This window comes from Polyodon spathula, chromosome 5 (genome assembly GCF_017654505.1).
Source record: "Polyodon spathula isolate WHYD16114869_AA chromosome 5, ASM1765450v1, whole genome shotgun sequence".
Classification (NCBI taxonomy): domain Eukaryota; kingdom Metazoa; phylum Chordata; class Actinopteri; order Acipenseriformes; family Polyodontidae; genus Polyodon; species Polyodon spathula.
Window position 1 is genome coordinate 63,430,198 of NC_054538.1, and position 20,858 is coordinate 63,451,055.

The following is a 20,858-nucleotide window of genomic DNA, read 5'->3' on the forward strand; positions in this document are numbered from 1 at the left end:
CGATCTGAGGAGACTCATGCTGAGATTCTCTCCTTTCTTTTAAGTTGTGTTGGATTTACTGTTGTGTTAAATATTAATGATGCAAACAAATAAAACACAATCAATACATTCATTTGCACCAACAACTTGTTTGTATATATGTTCAATGCGCTGTTTTGGGCAATCAAGTTGGCTCATGACATTTAGTTCAAAAATTATATTTATTAACGTGGAGTGGGAAACGCGTTGTCTTCGGACATAGCTGGGATCAAAAAAAACATTGGAATCCAGTTATAAACATTTAAGCAGCTTGCTTGCTCTTCGTGTTTAACTTTAGCGTATTTTTTTACAACAATGGTACTCTCAAACAGCTGCTTTAACACTATAACAAGTGTATACCACAGTTCGTGGTATATTTGTAAGTGGTTTTATGCAGAACTGTAAACCCACTTAAGATATACAGCATGACAGGGCAGACACACAGCAAAAAACAACAACAAAAGCTGCCTGCATTATCATTAAGGTGAAAGATATCACTGCTGACCATAAAACCGCCCACTTTCTGCCGTCTTGAAAGCCACAGTAACACATGACCTGTTCTCTTGCAATATTTGTCACATAAGGACAAACAAGCTAATTTACATTTTCATGTGAAATGCGGGTTTCCATGTGAAAATGGGCGTGGTTTTCTCAGGTTTTTCTTCATTTACATGAGGAAATGAGAATTACACTATCCCTGTCTTTGGCTGTTTTTTTCAGCCACAAATCTGATTCACACGAGTAATTCTCCCAAACGTGCATGCGCCACTTCACGTGTAAATAGCCCCACATGGAAACTGGCCCATTTACTCGTGAGCATGACGTAAAACACAGAAAATCCACTCCAATTTTCACACGGAAACTCGCATTTCACGTACAAAGTCCACTGCTCTCAATCCAGACAGCTTTGGAGCATACATGGAAGGTGTCTGGCACAGATAATCCTATGACTCCAATGGTTTGAAAGAGCTGGTTTGGACAGTTTCATTATTTAACTCTGGGTTAATTATTTTCTTTTTTATTTAATTAATTGCGTGATAAATTATTTGAAATATTATTCACTACTAACTATATGCCACCCAACCAATGGACATTGGGAAAGTGTCCCAGCAGTAAAACATATTATTAAACAACCAGGCACGAGGCATTTACAAATCACAGCTTTATTACATGAGCTTAACACTGTGCTTTAAACAGGTTCACTCAAAAAAGATGCCACCTGACAACCATGGATTCTCTCGTGTACCTGTTCTATGTGCATGGAAACCACATTTTCCCGAGCTGTCTGCGGAAACAGCACGAGAACGCTATGCATGGCTAATTTGCATTTTGCCCTCCTCCTTTCTCCTTCATTTGCATAACGTCGGGTGAAGAGGGTCTTCTCGAGTAAAATAAACTGAGCCCATGGAAACCCAAAATGTAGAGGGTCATTTTTTATGTGGCTCGAGCACAGTGTCTCAAGTAAAATTGGAAACCACATGGAAACTCACTCAATGGGCCAAGTTACATAAGTGTTTCTGTTTCTTGAAACATGGATGACTCGCAAAATAAACATAGACTTTGTACCTTTTTGCATTTACATATAAAGCCTTTCATTTTCCTCGTATTTCCTCTACTTTTCTCCGATCGCTATGAAAATGAAGGCGAGGGCGAGGGTGGTCAGATTTAAATCAGCCATGCTGACGGCCCACTTAGATTCTTGCGCTGTTAACCGTGAAAGTCCACAAAATACCATTTACATGAGCAGAGAACAGTTTCACGAGACAAAATCCATGTGTAATCATATGTGATGTAAATGGTTATTAAAGATCTGATTTGCTGATGGATAGTGCCTGTTTTTTTTTAATACTTTGTTTTAGTGTTGTTGTCCACACTGCTTTTCACACATCATCTGTGGGGGGTAGATCTTTATTAATAATAAACTGAGTGGTCATTGAACAGGCGTTTGGGCTATTGCAAGGGAGGGGGCAGATACCACTGAAGTGAGTTTGTTTCCCAAATTATTACTGCCTGTTGTATCCTGCACAATCTATGCCAGGACCGTAAGGAGGTGTTCAGGCAAGCGGTGGAACAACTACCCCAGCCTCCAGCAACAATTGCACAACAGAGATATGAAGAGGATCCTGCTATCAGAGATGCACTGCTATCTTTTTTTTGTAACCCGATGGCGTACTTTTATTTTGTCTCACATTTTAGTTTCAGTAGCTTATTTTGTATCTCTTTATATCAAATATGGTATCCTCATTTGCGCTGTACTTGTATGACTGTTTCTGCTAAATAAAGAATTGGAATATTGAGTAGTATTGTTGATTCCCCGAGAAATAAGTCACAAAAATTCCACACCACATTTTATTTTGACAGTGGGTCAAACAATGTTTGTGTTGTGCATTGTATCAAGCTGCCTCATCATATCCTCTTCCCTTACGGATATTACCACCCGAGTCTCTTCATCACTCCAACGGACATAACTGGAAGATGGACATGGGTTTTGCTCAGACATAACTCAGAAAAATTGCATTGGTGTATAGTTATACACATTTAAACATAGGACTTAGTAGTACTTTACAATGAGATCTTTTGACAGTTGTTTGGAAAGCTATTTGCAAGTGTATTCTGAAGTACTGTACGTTAGCTGTAACCACCTGAATTCACAAACCCACGATACAGTTTATCAAACATTTTTAGTAATAGTTTTAAACAGAAACTTGGGGTAAATACAATCTGTATGATACTTAATAAACTCATTTAGATCCATGTATGATTAGCATTATGCAAAGTTCTAGCCAACGTGCACAAAATCAGCTTTGTAAGCACATAGATCCAAGTGATATCTTTAAAATTTGCAGGTAAATCACACACTGCTTCTTAAAGATAAACTCTTATAAATTACAATAAGAACACAATACTGTATAATAATTCTATGATAAAGAATGTAGTGGGTTTTTTTTTTCTTCAAATGGTTATTACCTTTTTTTAATGAAATGCTAGCATCAAAAATCTCAAACAAAGACTAGATAAGGCATTTTTATGGTACAGATTAAATACCTCATTAAATCTCTAATTAACTAGTCGCAACTGGTTTGGATTGCCAAGATTCTACAGAATTTATTTCCAAATAAAAAGATTTTTTTCAAAACGGGTAACTGATTTTGTTTAAATCGCAGTGGGTTGTCTTTTATACTGCTCCTTTGTAACTTCTATTTTTTTTAGATCCATCCCTCTAACAAACGTAATTCACATAAAAAAGATGAATTAAAAAATTGTACCAGGGATCCACCACGAACATGTATTTTTATTTTAACATGTGTAATTTACAGTATAAGAGGATTAACTTGATTGCAGGCCAGTTAACATACCATTTAGTGGTTGCACACAGAGCTTTATATTCTATCCAACAGTCATCAGAAGTAGCAGCCTGCCACAGCTTTGTTTGAACTAAACCAATCTGGAATGAAACCTACTGAAAACAATAATCATTGTACTGCTGCAAAAATCATCCAACACTCCCTGCTAGGCAAACAACACTATCTATTTAAACTGAAGCTAGACCTTGGATATATTAAATTACCTACCTTTTGCAATGTACTGCTGCTGCCACACTAGTTTACTATTTGTTAACATTCAATGAGTACAGTGGTTATGCCACAAATGAGGATTACAGAATAAACACTGAGTGCTTTTACATTTGATTTTATTGAACACTACCAGTAGAAATGAATACTGCACTGGTTCACAACTTTAGGTAATTCTGGCTTCTTGGAGAACACTGCACAGAGTGACTGTCAGCCTGTAATGACGAGTGAAGGCTGAAATGTGTTAAATAACCTACAAATGGAATAATGTAGAGCTAGGTCAAAGTTTTTTGTGCTCAACCACCAAAGGAACAGCATGCAGCTATCTTTACTCTTTCTGTACTTGAAGTGCCAATAAAGTATCTTTGCACTGGTATAGAAATCAGCATTCCACCATATTACTCCCATTTCAAATATTTATACAAAACTTCTAAAGACAATGTATTGTAACACATTAAAATAGAACCATAGGAAAACTCAAGTTAAACAATTTACAAAAATGACCAAACAAATATTTCTTAGCAAAATCTAAACACCGTTGCCATTCAACAGAAACTGGCATTACAAAGCCCTGTCCCCTTTGCTACTGTAAACTGTACAACAGTTGTTCTGGGAAGTAATGATTCGCTTATACATTATCAAGAACAGACAGATGTGCCTGGTACAGGCAGTTTCTATTGACTCTTTCTAGACTTCTCATTCTGAAGAAATGCTGAAGGATAAAAACAAAAACTGAACGGCCTTTGATCAGCTAAATCTATCTTTAGTCTATCCATGGTTGGTACTCTCTAATAATGTTAAATATTTCACCCTCCACCTGTTTTTCGGCTTCCTCTTAGAGGCAGGGCAACTATCCTGCCCCCCCCCACCCTCCCCATGGCTTCTCTGCAGTCAGCCTCTCCATCAGCAAACTAAATTACGAGCAGGGGTACCTCAAAGGGGGAGGTCAAAGGCCAAAGATGTAATGGAATATGTACAATGTAGTATTTGTTGTCTAAGCTTTAATAAGCTTTTGTTCTCTATCACACGAGTTTTCCAGAATGAATGTCCCTAACTGTTTAGTTTTTTTTAGTTTTACTGTACTATTTGTAAAGGATTTCACCAAGTTCAATATTTTAAAGTGTTTTGGGTTTTTTTTTAAATATACATTTTAGGAACTGTTATATCTTTGTACAAATGCTTCTGTAGCTCTTCCAAAAAGACCAGCCATTTTGACGTTATCGCTACTGAGCAACAGCATACTATCCAGTAAATGCAGGTTCATATTCTTTCAGTAAATCTTCCTTACTCATTATTATTTCAATCAACACAAAACTTTGCAGTTTGGCTACTTACAAATGTGTTTAAACATTACAGTGCACAAACCAAGTTGCAGATTTATTTTTCCACCACAGTTTTAAAAAATAGCACATATAAGTTTGTATTGTGTTCTAATGTAAATTGATATCCTAAATTAAGAAACTGTACACGACTGAGTCTAAACCTAAATACTGCATTATGTATGTTTCCTGTTATATATATATATATATATATATATATATAACAAAAAAAAAACAATAGCATGTACCGATGGGGGATCACCAAGTTAAAGCATTGCATTGGCCTTTGGACTCCAGCAGGGTTAGGGAATCACATTGTCTGAGACTAAGTCACTTAATTGGGCTTTAGCGACCCTTACTGGTCAGGTCAGGTGTCAAGGTGAAGACTTTGTATGCTGGACACCTGAATCCAGGCTTCATTAGCTTTGGTAACACTCTTTGCTTGGGTTCAAGATGGGAAAAGAAACACTTAGCTTAACAGTGGTCACCAGTTAATCTTCAGTGTTCAGGATTGATAAGTGGGTTGCTGACTCAATGCAACTTTCAAAATGGGAATTTAAAACGGAGAAGAAAAATTGGTGTTGCACTAGTTTACAGAACAGCGAACCTTTTAAATACTTTGATGCCACATGACAATGACACCACCAAAAATAACTTGATTTGAAGTACTTAAAATCTTTAGGCATGGTAGATACTCTGTATGAAAACCAGGACCAGAGGACATATTTGAAAAATCTAAAGTGAAGAACAGAAGATAGGGGGCCCTTCTTTACATGGAGAGTGACGAAGGTATGGAATGGGTTACCTAGCCATGCTGTTGATGCTGAGTAATGAAGATTCAAGGTTTAAGATAAATCAGCTACAAGGAGCCGAGCGAGCACTGACGGACCAAAAGGCCTCCTTGTTTGTAAATTATCTACTGTGTTATAATAAAATTGGAAACAATGCTACATTCTAACCTTGATAATATGATACAGCCAACTTATCTAAATCACCTTATTATGATAATTAAGGCAAAAGCAACCGTGTTATTTAAAAAAAATGCAGTAATCCATTTCTTTTTTACCACTTCAGTCAAATTACCATAAATAAAACATCATGGGTAACTTAAGACAAACAGATGACCTGCAGAAACATGCCCTGTATATTCAGTTAGTTAAACTACTCTGCACTTTTCCTTTCAAAATCATTATTAACCTCAGTAGGGGCTGAGAAGCAAGCCCAGCTTGTGCTTTGATATTCTTTACTCTAGCTTTTCTAATCGAAGGCTACATTAGCACAAAGTGAAGCAATAAACACTGTGAACAATTCAATTACAGAGCATTATAAAATATTTTATTCTACGTTGCATTTTTTTCCCACTGCAATGGGGTAACTTTTTATAGCACAGATTCCAGGTCCCCTGTTAAGCCATTTTACAGTAAATGTATCATAACCAGAATCAGGAAGAAAACAACCCATCACTGCTCTAGCATAGCAATGATGTCCATCAAAACATTTGAAGTAACCTTCTGAAGTATTCTGAGCTCTAAAAATTAAGGTGCAAATAGAAAAAAGAACAAGTGCAGCTGTATAAACGAGGCACATAATTAGCAGTAAATAATTAGAGAAGCTTTTTTAACTGTACCTTTTAAACAGTGCATCTTCAAATATACAATGCAAAACTGTATTAAACCTAAGCACCATAACTCAGACTGGTAAGGCACTCTTACTTAAGCCAGCTATCTAAAACAGCAATATTAAATTAATTCACCTATAAGGATTTTCATTTACAACTGATTCTTACTCCCTTAAAAATGATATACTTATGATTAAAACCCATAAATACATTTATGAAACTTAAGAGATTTAATTAATATCAGTATGTAATAATTCACTTCACATATGTTAATTACATATGTTCTGTAAAATCCCCAACAGCTCCTAACATATTAAAATTGCCAGGCTATCAAACTCTCTGCCGTATGTCTTAAAAAAGAAATAAAAAAATAAAATAAAATAAAAAAAGAAGGAAGTGACAGCACCCTAGTATACAGCTATTCATCCCAAATCTATATGGGCTGAGGAACTATTTTAATATTATTGCTGCAGTTCAAACAATAATTCCTGCAGTCTTTAAGAAACCCAAGAAATACCAGACCCCATTTGAGGGCTGGCAGTTCCAGGGTTCAAACCCAGACGTGTTAAAATGAAATACTGTCACTGTTTAGTGTTTTGTGTTTTGTGTGCCTGTAGTCTTTGAAAATGAGGTTTCAGTAGGTCTAGCAACCCACCATTCATCCCATTGTATATACTCCTGTGATGAGGCGACATTTCGTCTGGGGCTTGCCTTCGCTGGATCCCTTCCCTGCTGGTACTTCCACCTGGGTACTTTTGGTGCTCCGGGCTCCCACTGTACTGGTGCCTCAGCTGCTCCGGGCTTCCTCCCCTGGCTTTCTGCAGATGTTCTGGAGTATCAGTCACCGCTTGTTTCTGCAGATGCTCTGGGCTAACACTGCTGTGCTTTTGATGTTCGGGGCTGCCACCTCCTCTGTGCTTTTGGAAGTGCTCTGGGCTACTGGTACTGCTCAGAAGGTGTTTCTGCAGATTTTCAGGGCTGGCACTGGCGGTAAACTTTTGATGCTCAGGACTCCCTCTGCCCAGGCCCTTGTGCTTTTCTGGGCTTGCCCCTCTCATATGTTTCTGTTCAGGGTTACTGCTACATTTATTTTTTTGCTGGTGCTCTGGGCTTCCCTCTCCTCGTGATTTCTGGAGGTTGTCTGGACTGTCTGTGCTTCCTGTGCTGGAGGTACTGCTCCCATCTCCCACATCCCTCAGTAGGCCAGTGCCTGTTGCTGATATCTGGCACAGGCTATTCTGGCTGTCTATTGAATTGCGGCTACACGCACCACCACTCTTTTCCTCATCCAACATCAAGCAAAGTTCTTTCAGTTCCAGGTTTTCCTTTATCACTTCCTCTTGCTTCACCTCAAGCTCCTTCAGTTTTTGCAAATACAAGGTCACTTCTTTTCGCATCACTCCAGCACTGTACCTCCCCAGTCTCTGCCACTCCCTTGACACTTTTTTCCCCTTTTGCCTGTCATCATCCAAGAAGCAGCAGAGGTCCCTCAGCTCCTGGTTGTCCTCCTGCAGCTTCTGGTTTATGTCCTTCAGATCCAGAAAGAAAACAAAAATAAACAGGTGAAAAAAACGATTAATATGATAAAAAAAAAACTTTTAAGTAAACACTGTGCAATAAGCTGTTTCCATAATATTGTCACAGTATCAATAATGGGTTCATAAAAAAGGACTATTTATATTTTCATATTTAAGAATAAACAGCTTGAGACAGCTAGAGAAAACATTACAGTATTGCATATGACACCAAATATTAGGATGTTTTTTTTTTTTTTTCTGAAGCTTTCCTTTTTACCCACAACATTCTGCAGCAAGAAACAACCCACAACAATAAAAAGCAGCGCACTGATAAATTTGGCCTGACTTGCATTTCTTTTGTGAATTCCTTGAATATCGACAAAAGAAAAAAAAAGGCTGATCTGAAAGACTAGTTAAATACCTTTACCACCAGTCACAACAAGAAACTCTTTTCTGCAACGTCTGGTATATGTTTTACTGGATTTATATCCTGGAAAACACTTTGGTACCAAGATGCACAATCTCACTGACAGTAATGCCCTGGAGACAATGAGCAGCCAGTGGCGTCAACAGAATCAATACGCCCAGCCTTTTGACATGACTATATTATCACTTACAACCCACTTCACTTCATAGGTGAACTACCATGTGGACTAAAAGAAATACACATGACGCTGTAATATTGTGATATTCATGTTCTCTTTAATTTTACCAAGGCCAAATAAAAAAATGTGCGTGGTTCAGGTTAAGCAGGGGGACAAAAATAATTTTATTTTTATTTTTTTTATTTCCTGAACAAGCAATGTGAGCATGGTAAAAGTGGCAAGTGCTAGTTTACAGTACATTGTCACTAACCCCTGTTGTACTTTCATTAGTTTCACTGTCACCTTGCTTCATTCTCCCACCATCTCCCCTTTCTCCACCTCACAGCTGGCTCAGTCTCATTTTGAGGGTGCATCTTCATTAATACTCTATAGGCAGGTAGCTCTAAGGAGTGAAACCACTGAGACTGAAATATAGCAGCAGAATTACTGCAGCACTTACTGACTGTCACTACATTCTTTTCTACACTGTGAAAACACATTGCTGTAAAAAGTCTGCTGCAAATAAAGCAATTTGTGTAGTCGAGGTAAAAAAATAAAGAGATGAGTCTCTTATTAAATAACAAATCTGCTATAATTGTAATCTTGATGGAATTCAGAAAATAACAAAATAGATGTGGCAACTAATTAACAGTTAAGTGAAACCAGTCAGAGTTTTAGCTTTAAAACTCCTACATAAATTGAGTTTTTTGTGCATTATTAATATTATCATGGTACATGCTTTTAGACACTAAACACCTTATTTACCTTAAACAAATATGATATGCAATGATGTATTTGCAACATTAATATCTGAAATCTGTCATATTTCAATTTTGACAAATGAAAAATGTTGGATTAACCAGGTCAAAGTGAACTAGTATTCATACAGTACACATTAAAAAACACTGCAAATCTGAAAGTCAATACATTGAAACCCCTGTGTTTTCCACAGCACAGCACTGAGCGCTGCAGAACACTTTCTGCAGAGTTGAATTAAATCACTCTGCAAAACACATCCGTAGCAGGCAGAACTAACTCGGATGCTGGTATTTAATAAAAGGTTCCTGTTTCTGAAGAAGGTGCTTCCCGTGTTTTGGACTGCAATGTTTTACTGTGTTTTATATTGAATATGTATCTTTGCAAATACACCCAACATTGCATCTCAACCTTCTGGGATAAGCCATACCAAAGAAACATTTTCAAGAATAATGTCTACATACAGGCGTGCTAGTGATATGAGCGAGTTTCTGAAAATGTGTTCACAGTGATTTAAGGGGTATTTTAATTATATTTCCGCGTACTGGTAAAACATCTGTACGGAGTACCGGGAAAAGAGTTTGTCAAGGTAATTTGATATTTTAGGCTACATAATTGTTTTTTTGCATTTTAAATACGTTCCCACCTCCCGGCTTCTTGGTATCCGGTAACTAATATTGATATTAGGGGTGGTCATTCCATAACATTCACTTTATTCGGAGCATGGATTATAATCCTTGATTTGGTGCATGAAGACGCTGAAAAAAATAACCAAAAAATACTTGCAGTGGAAACTCCTCCAGCGAGCATAGCTGACTGTGAAAGTGGGTTTGCATACCTGTCAATGTTTAGTTTTCAAAATAAGGGAGCTTTAGTAAACTGAAATCTAGTGGCCTGAATTTAAGTGAATATCTATATAAAGGCATACAACTATTCCACTGTATTATTAGTTGGCTGTAGAATGAGAGGATGAACTCGATCATGCCCACCCTAATGAATGACTGCTGATACGCTGCTCCTGTAATGGATTTTCATGGTACTTGCTGATACTCAGACGCCAACAATTTATATGAAGCTGAAGATCTTGTTTGCACAAGGTTGCTGGAAAATCGCAGGAGCGAAAATGAGGCTGCGCACTATTTTTCAGATGAATATCGAAAAATGTCGCCTTTTATCAGCAAAAAATATTTAGGGTTGGGTGGATAAAAATAGGGACCGTTAGGTAACCCGAACCACATGTTTTTTTTTTTTTTATTTGGCCCAAAATTTTGTTATGTCACTTTTTACAGTTACATGCTGGGTTGAGTTTCATGTCATATAATGTTATTTCTGCATCAGCTGCTGGTAAAAGTGAGAATCAAAATGGAGGTAAAAATACAAATATAAATTCAAGGGGAAAAGAAAATATATGAAAGCAGTAAGCATTTCCATTGGATTAACCAGTACTGACCAAGTACATTATATACATTTGTATATTTACAGAGTGCTTTTATCTTTTATAACCAGGCAGGTAAAACAACGCCCTTACAATCACCCAGATTCCATTGGAGAGGTTCCTTTTGCCCACACTGACCACACTGTTCCTGCCCACCCTTCTCTAACAAGTGTGAATAATGTATTTGCAGCCACTTGTTTTATTTATGTATTTTATCATCTTGAATATTTATAAGGTAATTGCTTGCACACTTTTTTATTTTATATTTACTACATAAAATTAGTATTTTATTTTTTTATGTGTGTGTGTGTTGCGCTGTCACTTTAAAAATAACATGTTGATGCCATGACATTGGAGTATGAAATCTCAAGTAATTAATTACCTGCAGGATAGTTCGGCCAATGGGCTTCTAGTATTGTTCTCATGAACAGGAAGCCAGGGATATTTAAACCTGCTTGGGAAAGCTAAGAGGGGTATGATCCTGCTGTAATTGTCTGGGGTGGGGAGGGTAAAAAGACACAAAACATGGGACCGCTTTTATGACAGCTTACATGTATAACAAGACTGCATTGTCTGGCAAGCAAAAGTTACTTTAAAAGAGATCAGAGCTATCAAATCTGAGAGAAATGTCAGATTTTATAGGCAGACTGAATTGATGATATTTTAATTATGTACAGGGATTGTTGTCCAATGCAGGTATGTGTTTTGTGTAGTTTAAACGGTGAAGTTCTATGCATCACATTCCTAGCAGAGCTGTGGCTAAAGTTTATTTTTTGTAATATAACGAAATTGATTTGCACTTATATTGTGTTATTTGTACTCTACAATTTGTATTGCATAGCTGCGAAGGAATATCTGACAAGTAATATATAGCATAGCTTGTGAAGCAATGCCATACAAGTACTGTGTAATGTTGCTTAACCTGTGAAGCTACGTCTGACTAGTAATTTGTACCACTAACGATTTTTTAACACGTGTTATGTGTTGACTAAATACATTGTTGAATTTGATGAGACGCTATGTTTTGCCTCTTTGAATTACCTGACCTGGGCTGGGACCAAATCAAATCTCTGACAATGTGCTAATCGCACTTAACAAAACTGTATTTAACAGCGTTTTCTTTTTAAGAGCAGAAGAAATTAGATACTTACAAAAAAGAAAACACCATTAAATACAGTTTTGTTAAGAGCGATTAGCAAAGTTTTGATTTGGTCCCAGCCCTGCATGGTCTCCTCTATTTTAAAGATCCAGAGCTGCTTAAGATTATTATTTAACTGTAATATTTTTTGGTGTAATTCCCAATGGCATGCCCCTGGACTAGTCTAATGCGATGTGCATTGAAGCAGTTGTGCATCCGGTGCGTAATGTGTAAAATAAAATGAAATGTTTAACACAGTAACCTGGTTATCACCGTTCACAATACATCTGTTGCAAATGCAGTTCTTAATAGAAGATGATTTTAATCTTAATTTGAACTTTTAAGGTTTCAATTTACAGGCTACTCCAAATGATTAGGCACAACTATCTATAATATTATATCAAATCAAATGCAACAAATACATATTTTTAATAACAATGAACAGTATTCAATTTTGAAATAAAAACAGCTGTGTAGGGGCATTTCGCTATAACTATAGTCCTTACATACTGCAATACTATTTTTTACTAGATCTTTTCATACAACGTATGCAAAATGTCACAGAAGATGGACCAAATGCATATTTTCACAGAAACTATACCAGTACCAACGTGATGGGACGCAAGAAAGAATATACAAATAACTGTAACTAACATTATTCAACCTGTAAGCTTTTTGGCTGACAAAATAAGAATAGTTGACTTTTTTACTTCAGTACATCATTCCATTAACTTAATGAGCCTCCTTTTTATTTGATTACGTTTTATATACTTTTTTTTTTTTTTTTTTAAATTATTTTACTAAGTGATTTTATTTAAATAATAGCATCTTAAATGATAATAACAACAAAGTCTTCCATTTAAGGTGCAACCACAGTCGCCCCCAACCTCCTCAATCGCACCGCTCTAACCACCGCCTTTTTCATTAGTTCCAGCGTGTTGTTTTCACGATACTAAAGTGTTTTTTTTTTCTTTTGATTGCATTTTATTTCAACCCAACTACTATAAGTGATTATGCCTTCCTATCTGCCAACCAAGGACGCTTTTCTTTCTTTCTTTTTTTTTTTTTTTTTTTTTTTTATTTAGCTAAGATCCTCCTAGTCGTTATTAACTGGTGCCGTTGAGGTTTAATGTACAGTATTATGATGTCAAAATAATAAGAAGTTATATACAGTCCCATGCCTTACCTTGAGTCCCCGAATCTCGTTAAGGTGAAGCTGCAGCCTCCGGTTGATCTCCCTGATCAAGTTGCCGTGGTCCAACATAATCCCCATTTTTTCGGCTTCTGACCGTCGGAGCCGGCGTATCAACTCTTCCTTACCCCACTTCATCAGCTCTTCGTCCGGCACCTTGGAGAGGTCTTCTGCTGGACCCTCTGCGCTCTTGGCCATTGTCACTTATGATGTTGAAAAAAAAAAAAAAAAAAAAAAAACGGTCCATGGAAATATTGCGAAATTACAACAAATGCATTCACTCGTCCCCCTCTGAGTTATTATTTATTTCCCTGAAGTCCACCATACCCAGCTGTGTCATGAACTAGTATTCAAACTACCTGCTGCAGCACATGCCCCCCCCCCCCCCCCCTCCCCCCCCCCCCCCCCCCCCCCCCCCCCCCCCCCCCCCCCCCCCCCCCCCCCCCCCCCCCCCCCCCCAAAAAAAAAAAAAAACATTCGTGTAATTCACGTGGCTAATTCTGTTGTTTCAGAAGCCGGATTTTCAAGAAGTCGAATTTGATTACTTAGAAGGTTAAAGCCATATCAGCTGACGAGCTAAACATGCCCCCTACTATAGTGTGTGCCGGCGGAGTGCTCTGCGAATGCATTGGAATAGTCGACTGGCCGCAACAGCAACAAGAGACAGTGTGACTGCAGTGAGAGACACAGCAGACGGGGCCCCCTACTATAGTGTGTGCCACAACAGTCCTGAGGGCCTGGTGTTTTTTTTTTTTTTTTTTTTTTTTTCTCTCCTCTCTCTCACAGAGAGAACACAGTCAAATACATCTGAACTAAGAAAAGCTTTATGGCAAGCAAGCGCCACCTGGTGAATTCATGCAGGACACATTCTGCAATCATGTTTTTGGTAAGCAGTGTCAATGGTATAATAATTCATAAAAACGCTAATATAGTGGGGATAATTTTACGCTCCAGGTGGTCACCCAGGAAGTGCAAGACAGTATAAAATCATGTCTTGCAAACCTTATATAACCTAGTGTCGTACCAGATATTAGGTTTTAAAATGAAAATACATGTTTGCTATCCAAAACTGCACATTTGAGACCTATATTGAAAAGATGTGCATAGTGGAGGTATTTTTTGGAAACGTCTTCAATTACTTTTAAAGGAGTGGTATTTTTAAAAACCTTTACAAGTAATATTGCCACTGGTCACCCTTTTCTTCTGTTAAATATATTTTAATGTGTTCATAAAGTCTAATGAAACCTGCTGAATATTGTTATTTTAACATATTGAATTACATACCACTTTGTAGTTTTCCATATACTTAATGAAAAACTGACTAAAACTAAAAAAAAAATGTGACATTTCAAAAAAGCTAGCATGAAATACTATTTTGGCTTCCGGTCTTGTCTTATTATATATATATAATATATAATAGATCCTTATATTATATATATATATATATATATATATATATATATATATATATATATATACTATATATATATATGATATATATTAAAATTCATCTATATATAATACGAATCCTGAAAAAGGTCAGGTAATGCAAAATAATTTAGCCATAGGTGTACTTATGACATCAAAAACGTAGTTAAAACTTGGTGCAGCTGTCAATTATCGGTGCTGTTGACATTGAGGAAGGTTGACATTGACATATGTGACATAGTTATTGTACGTCACTGCAGCCAGCTCGCAACCTCAAAGAGGCAGGCTCAAAGAGCATGGAAATAAATTAAAATAAAACCATTTGTGTACAAATCAGCAACTACAGCAGCGAGTTTAACCTTTATTGTGTGTGTGTCTATATATATATATATATATATATTATATATATATATATATATATATATATATATATATATATATATTATTTTTAAATGGTGGGTACTTGTACAATACTTGTCTAGCCTCACTGGATGCTCTCTAACCAGATCAAGGGTTCTGAACACCTTTTTAGTTTCAAAGACAGCTTAAAAGATTCTCAAAAACGTTCAACAAAGCATCCCCCCAAGTTGTTTCGTACCCAACCCCACCCCACCCACACCCCTTTGTAATCCTGGGCTGTTTTACAGTAATATGAATTTCAGGCCAATCTACTGCTGCACAGGAGGTAAAACAGTAACCACAGGATGCTTGGATAATCCTCCCAGGGGATTAATGTCTTGGGGAAGGAGAAACAACTGCAGCAGCAGAGTGAAGGAGAACAACTGCAGCAGCAGTGTAACATTGCTGCAGCCAAGCACAACATGTTGTGAAGAAAGGAGGTTTACTATATAACAAGTACCATGTGCACTATAAAACAAAAAACAAAAAAAAGGGAGAGAAATGTTTACTCAAACATTAACTGCAACCAACACTTGATTATACATGTCCTTTTTGCCTTTAGAATGCATATTTCACATATATTTCATTTTGCCCAAGAGTGGAAATCAAACCCTACAGTTTAAAACCTACAGTTTAAATAATAATAATATTATATTATAATCATAATATTAATAATAAATCTAGATAGATAGATAAATTTATGAGGATCCTGATTGTTTTTTTTAATGTAAGCTCTGAGCTGTGTTTTGGTTGTAAGTGCTGTCTAGTGGTGGTATTTCCTAACATTGGTAATTGAAAAGTGTTTTTTTTTTTTTATCATTCAAATAAAAATTTAAAAATAGTTAAAGAAAAAAAGTAAAGTAATGTTGCATTATTTTATTTTTTTCAGTGGCCAGGTTAAAAAAAGACACAATTGGGGGTAATAAGTATGTTGGTTGTTCTGCTAACACAGTAACATCCATGCTTCCAGGAGCAGCTACATGATAACCTAATTCTAACCGTCAACCACAGTTTCACCCAAATATTTATCCTAATCCTAACCTTACAATCACTATCAGAAGGCAAAATAGATTTTCCAAAAGCGCTGTATAGTTCCCAAAGCATTTAGCACCGAACTGCCACTATTTAGACCCACTGGATTGAAAAAACAAAAATATCAAATAAAATCTCATGCATAAAACATGAAAAAATGCCTTTGTTAATTTTCGTTCTATCAGGAGGAAAGGTAGATTTTACCATAGTTTGTCTGCATATTTTTCCAAAAAGTAGTTTACTTACAGTTATTAAATGCATTAGTGATTAGGGGATCTACTAAATTTATGTTTAATAAGATAAAACAGGTGATATGGTATTAGTATTGCCTTTTATCATGCTGTGACAGGGTCTTCCTCATGTCACGCGTGTGGGTAGCCGCTGTTCAAGCATACAGAGAGACAACTGGGGTGAAGTTGAAAATGCCAGCACAGACGCGCAGGATTTATTAACAAACAAACAGAAAACTAAAGTAAAATAAAGGTGGTCATCTGACATTACCAGCAATAGTAACACAAGGAGGACTAATACAGCTAACTATACAAAAATGCAAAATAAAACACAGTACAACAAACTATAACTCAAAGGTGCCGTGAAAACGGCAAGCCTTGCAGCAGCCTCGATCACAGCGATCGCCATGCTTTTATACTGACGCTCCGCTGAGACACGCCCACCCGCCTGCTGGAACAGCTGATTGCTTTCAGCTGCTGCTCCACGCAGAAGGGTAATCGTCCCCAGCGGAGCGCCACGGCAGCTAAACAATTAAATCAATATATTAACAATTAACACAAAAACATACAATAAACTACATATTTCCATTGTGCAAGGCTTACGCTTTGCCACATATCCTCCCGCTCAGAATGGAACCCATAGGGGTCCATTCAACAAAACAAAAATCACAAGGGTGGGTGGGAGGGAACATTAGAGCCAGGCGCAACCTCCATACCATAATACCAGACTCCAGCGTTAGCGCCACAATACCAACATCGCTACAAACAACAAACATGCACACACATACAACCATTATCCACATTAACACTAATTTACTATTTTCATTTCCCATCACCATCATTCATACAATACATCATTTAACAATAATCTACTAACATGTAACAATAATTAACAACAATACACCCACAATTATTACCCCCTAAACCCAGTGTCCCTTCACGGGGCTCCTCTCCAGAGGATTGCCCCGCCTCCTTCTGAGACGATCCCCCACAAACGACAGGTCCTCCTTCGCTGACACTCGGCAGGCAGTTCCTCCCGCTGGCTTCTGGGCAGGCAGTCTCTCCTCCTCCCTCGCCAGCTTTCAGGACCAGAACTCCTCCTTCTGCAGCTCTCGGGGACGGACCCTCCTCGGCCTCTCTGGCGTTCGGGCTGGATCTCTCGGCTCCATTCCAGTGCCTTTACAAGGACCGCGGCTCCATCCATCTTCAGCAGCACCTCAGGGTTACCTGCGGTCTGCCCTTGTCCCCCCCAAAAAATTTCAGGGGTTTGCTCCTCCTGTCTCTCTGTAGCCACCTAGCCTTGCTTCGGCAGGATGCAGCGGAATCCACTTCCGACACCATATGTGACAGGGTCTTATTCGGGTCACGTGTGTGGGTAGCCGCTGTTCAAGCGCACAGAGAGACAGACGTGGTGTTGATGTTGAAAACGCCGGCACAGGTGCGCAGGTTTTGTTAACAAAAACAGAAAACGAAAGTAAAATAAAGGTGGTCATGTGACATTACCAGCGATGGTAACGCAAGGAGGACTAATACAGCTAACTGTACAAAAATGCAAAATAAAACACAGTACAACAAACTATAACTCAAAGGTGCCGTGAAAATGGCAGGCCTTGCAGCAGCCCTGACCACAGCGATTGCCATGCTTTTATACTGACGCTCCGCTGACACGCCCACCCGTCTGCAGGAACAGTTGATTGCTTTCAGCTGCTGCTCCACGCAGACGGGTAATCGTCCTCAGAGGAGCGCACAGCAGCTAAACAATTAATTAAATCAATGTTAACAATTAACACAAAAACATACAATAAACGACAGATTTCCCCATGTGCAAGGCTTCGCTTTGCCACACATGCATAGTAGCAGTGTTTCATTTCATAGCAGTACTCAATAAATCCATACTTTAAAAGTTGGCTTTGGAATTCCAACCAACTGATCCGCATGTACATTTTGGTAAACTGGAAATTAAATTATAAATACTAGGGCTGTGTTCGAAGGTTCGTTCGCTAGCCAGGGATTCGAAGATTGTTTTAAACCTCCAAAGGCTCATCAGACAGGTTCACGCACTGTATTATTATTTTTTTTCCTGTTAACAGAAACTGTTTGACAATGTGTGCATACTATAAATCACACATTGAATGTCACTCATATGCAAAATACTATTAAATACACAAAAGTTATTAAAAGTAATAAGTTATTAAAATCTGCTACCAAATCGTATACAACTCTACATGACGCTGCTGCAGTGTAAGGAGCAGGGTATAGTATCCAAAGTGACTGCATTGCTTCAGTAAAATATGTACTGAATGCCTAGTGTACAAGACACTAAGAGAAGTGCTATGGTAGAATATGTTTGACACATACAAAATATACGCTAACATTAATAATTTTAATTTAAAAAATGAGCACCAAAAATGCTTGTGGTTGTTTTAAATAAGCATTACATCGTAACCTATTAGTGTGGTTTGGGGGGCAGGAGCTAGGCTCCTCCCTACGCTTTGCTCTCCTATCATCAATTAAATCTGCTTTCTATTTAAACCATTAGTCAGTCCCTATACTTCCGTCTTGCATTTTCTTAGTTTTTTTGTTCTGACCCTAAGCGGATTGTAAGACCACCAGCTAATTTCTTTCATCATAAAGATTAAAAGAAAAATCAAATATGGCGTGCTTACCGCACATCTCTTCCTCAGATTTGGAGGGTTTCGAGGACAACCTAATGTCCGTATCAGAGCATTCTCCTACAGTATCAATCCAGGGGCTGATTAGCCCACCACTCTTCCCTCTATCAGATGTCTCTGCAACATCCGAACAAGTGCCTACCATACCACTATCCACTGTTGAAGGAGTCAATCCCCATTGATCGAAGCGGTTCCGGGCCCAGGATACACCTCCAGAGCGCCTGTACTTTAAGAACTGACTCTCAACAAACTCATAAAGACCCTCCTTAAAAACGGCAGCGAGATTCCAACAGGGAGCAATGGGGAATCTCTTTTCATTTTCTATTGTAATTCCATCTCGGCAGAACCCATTTTTCCACCCAAGAAAACTCCCCAGCCGTGTGTGGCTGTTCAGCAGCCCAGGTCAGACAGCAGGTAAACTGTCGCAGAGCAAGCCACTCCTCTAGCCAGCACATCAAGCCAGCAGGCAGCTGCTCCAGTCAACAAACCTCAGCAGGAACACTCAGATTTTTAATGAAATAAAAGAATTCATGCAGCCAGTGGTGGAGACCTTTTCCTCAGTCAATACCACTTATCAACTTGGATAAACGGGTGTCCAACATCGAACAAGAGAAGCAAAGTTCCTCAGTTAGTGTTTTTCTCCATTCCTGCAGTAAACTCAGCCACCTCTGTAGCTGCTTCTGCCCCAGCATATGGTTCCGCTGCCTCAACCACTGCCCGTCGTCACTCAATATCCCAGCCCATTCAACGAAGCATAATTGAAGGTAAGGACGTTAATCTGTTTTTTCTTTATCAGTCACTCTGAATCCAGAGACCCCAGATTACTGAAAAATCTAACCCTGGGGGAACTCGTCCTTGCATTCGCTATATAAAGAGATGTGCTATGTTCAGTATACCCAAACCACAGACAAGAACTATTTTCTTACAAATTCTACATAGTGGAGCTATCTGTCAGATATGGAGGGACCATGTTTTTTGATTGCCACAAATCATTTTCAGCAAAAGCAGCAGCTATTTTGGCAACAGGTAATCACATCATTGACTGGGCACAACCTGATTTAGACCTATTCAACAGGGTTTTCAGCAGTCTCAGAACCAACGCATGCGGGGTCTGTGGTTCCACCAGCCACTCAATCTCTCTCTGCCCGAAAGCTGCCATAGCATCAACCTCCTCCAGATCAGCAGTCTGCATCACTCCTCCCTGTTTCCATATTGGAATCTCAATCCCTAACTCCATCCATTCTTCAGCCCCACCTGAGCAATCTACAAGAGAAGACAAATTTGGGCAAAGAATCAGATTCGCAGGAGGAAGTCAAATCTGTAATAATTTCAATTCCGGTATATGCTCTTTCAGACAGTGCAAAACATCCATATGTGCAGTTTTTGCAGGGATGCCCATTCTAAAGCCATCTGCCCAGTAGCTCCAAGTCTCCACTCCCATAAATATTTCCATTTTAAAACAAAAACTTCTGAATCATCCAGACAAGATCTTCATTAATTATTTAATCGATGGACTAGAGAATGTTTTTTCAACCGGAATCAGCCAAATCCCTCCCTCCTCCTTCCAAAGCAAAAACCTCAATTTTTCTATTCAAGAGCCCAAGACAGTACAGTCTCTTATTCAGAAGTAGATTAAAAAGGATTTATGGTTGGCCCGTTTGCAGCTGCCCCATTTCCAATCTTCAGGATTAACCCCATCGGCATCGGCACTCGGAAAATGTAATGAAAACTCATCATTGACTTGTCAGCACCACGGGGATCAAGCACCAGTAGCATCAACTCGCTCATTCCTCACAATCAGTTTTCTTTACACTACATTAACATATCGGATGGAATTCTTTCAATTAAATTGGCAGGTCACAGCTCCTGGTTAGCAATTCTATTTTTCTACTCAGTTAACTTTCAGCTGCCACAGCAGCCCAAAAGTATTTTATACTCTCTCAGAGGC

At 38.3% G+C, this 20,858-nt stretch overlaps 1 protein-coding gene across 1 annotated transcript in view; it reads right to left on the bottom strand.

Moving 5' to 3' along the window:
* ccdc85a (coiled-coil domain containing 85A) overlaps nucleotides 1-13,513 on the bottom strand; it is a 54,972-nt gene extending 41,459 nt beyond the window's left edge. Inside the window, exons 1-2 of the mRNA XM_041250967.1 lie at nucleotides 13,144-13,513; nucleotides 7,183-8,056 (exon numbers count right to left, since the gene is read on the bottom strand). Of these exons, the coding sequence (XP_041106901.1) occupies nucleotides 7,183-8,056; nucleotides 13,144-13,347 (1,078 nt within the window). The 5' untranslated portion in view covers nucleotides 13,348-13,513. The remainder of the gene's footprint in view (nucleotides 1-7,182; nucleotides 8,057-13,143) is intronic.
* Between the last annotated feature and the right edge of the window lie 7,345 nt (nucleotides 13,514-20,858).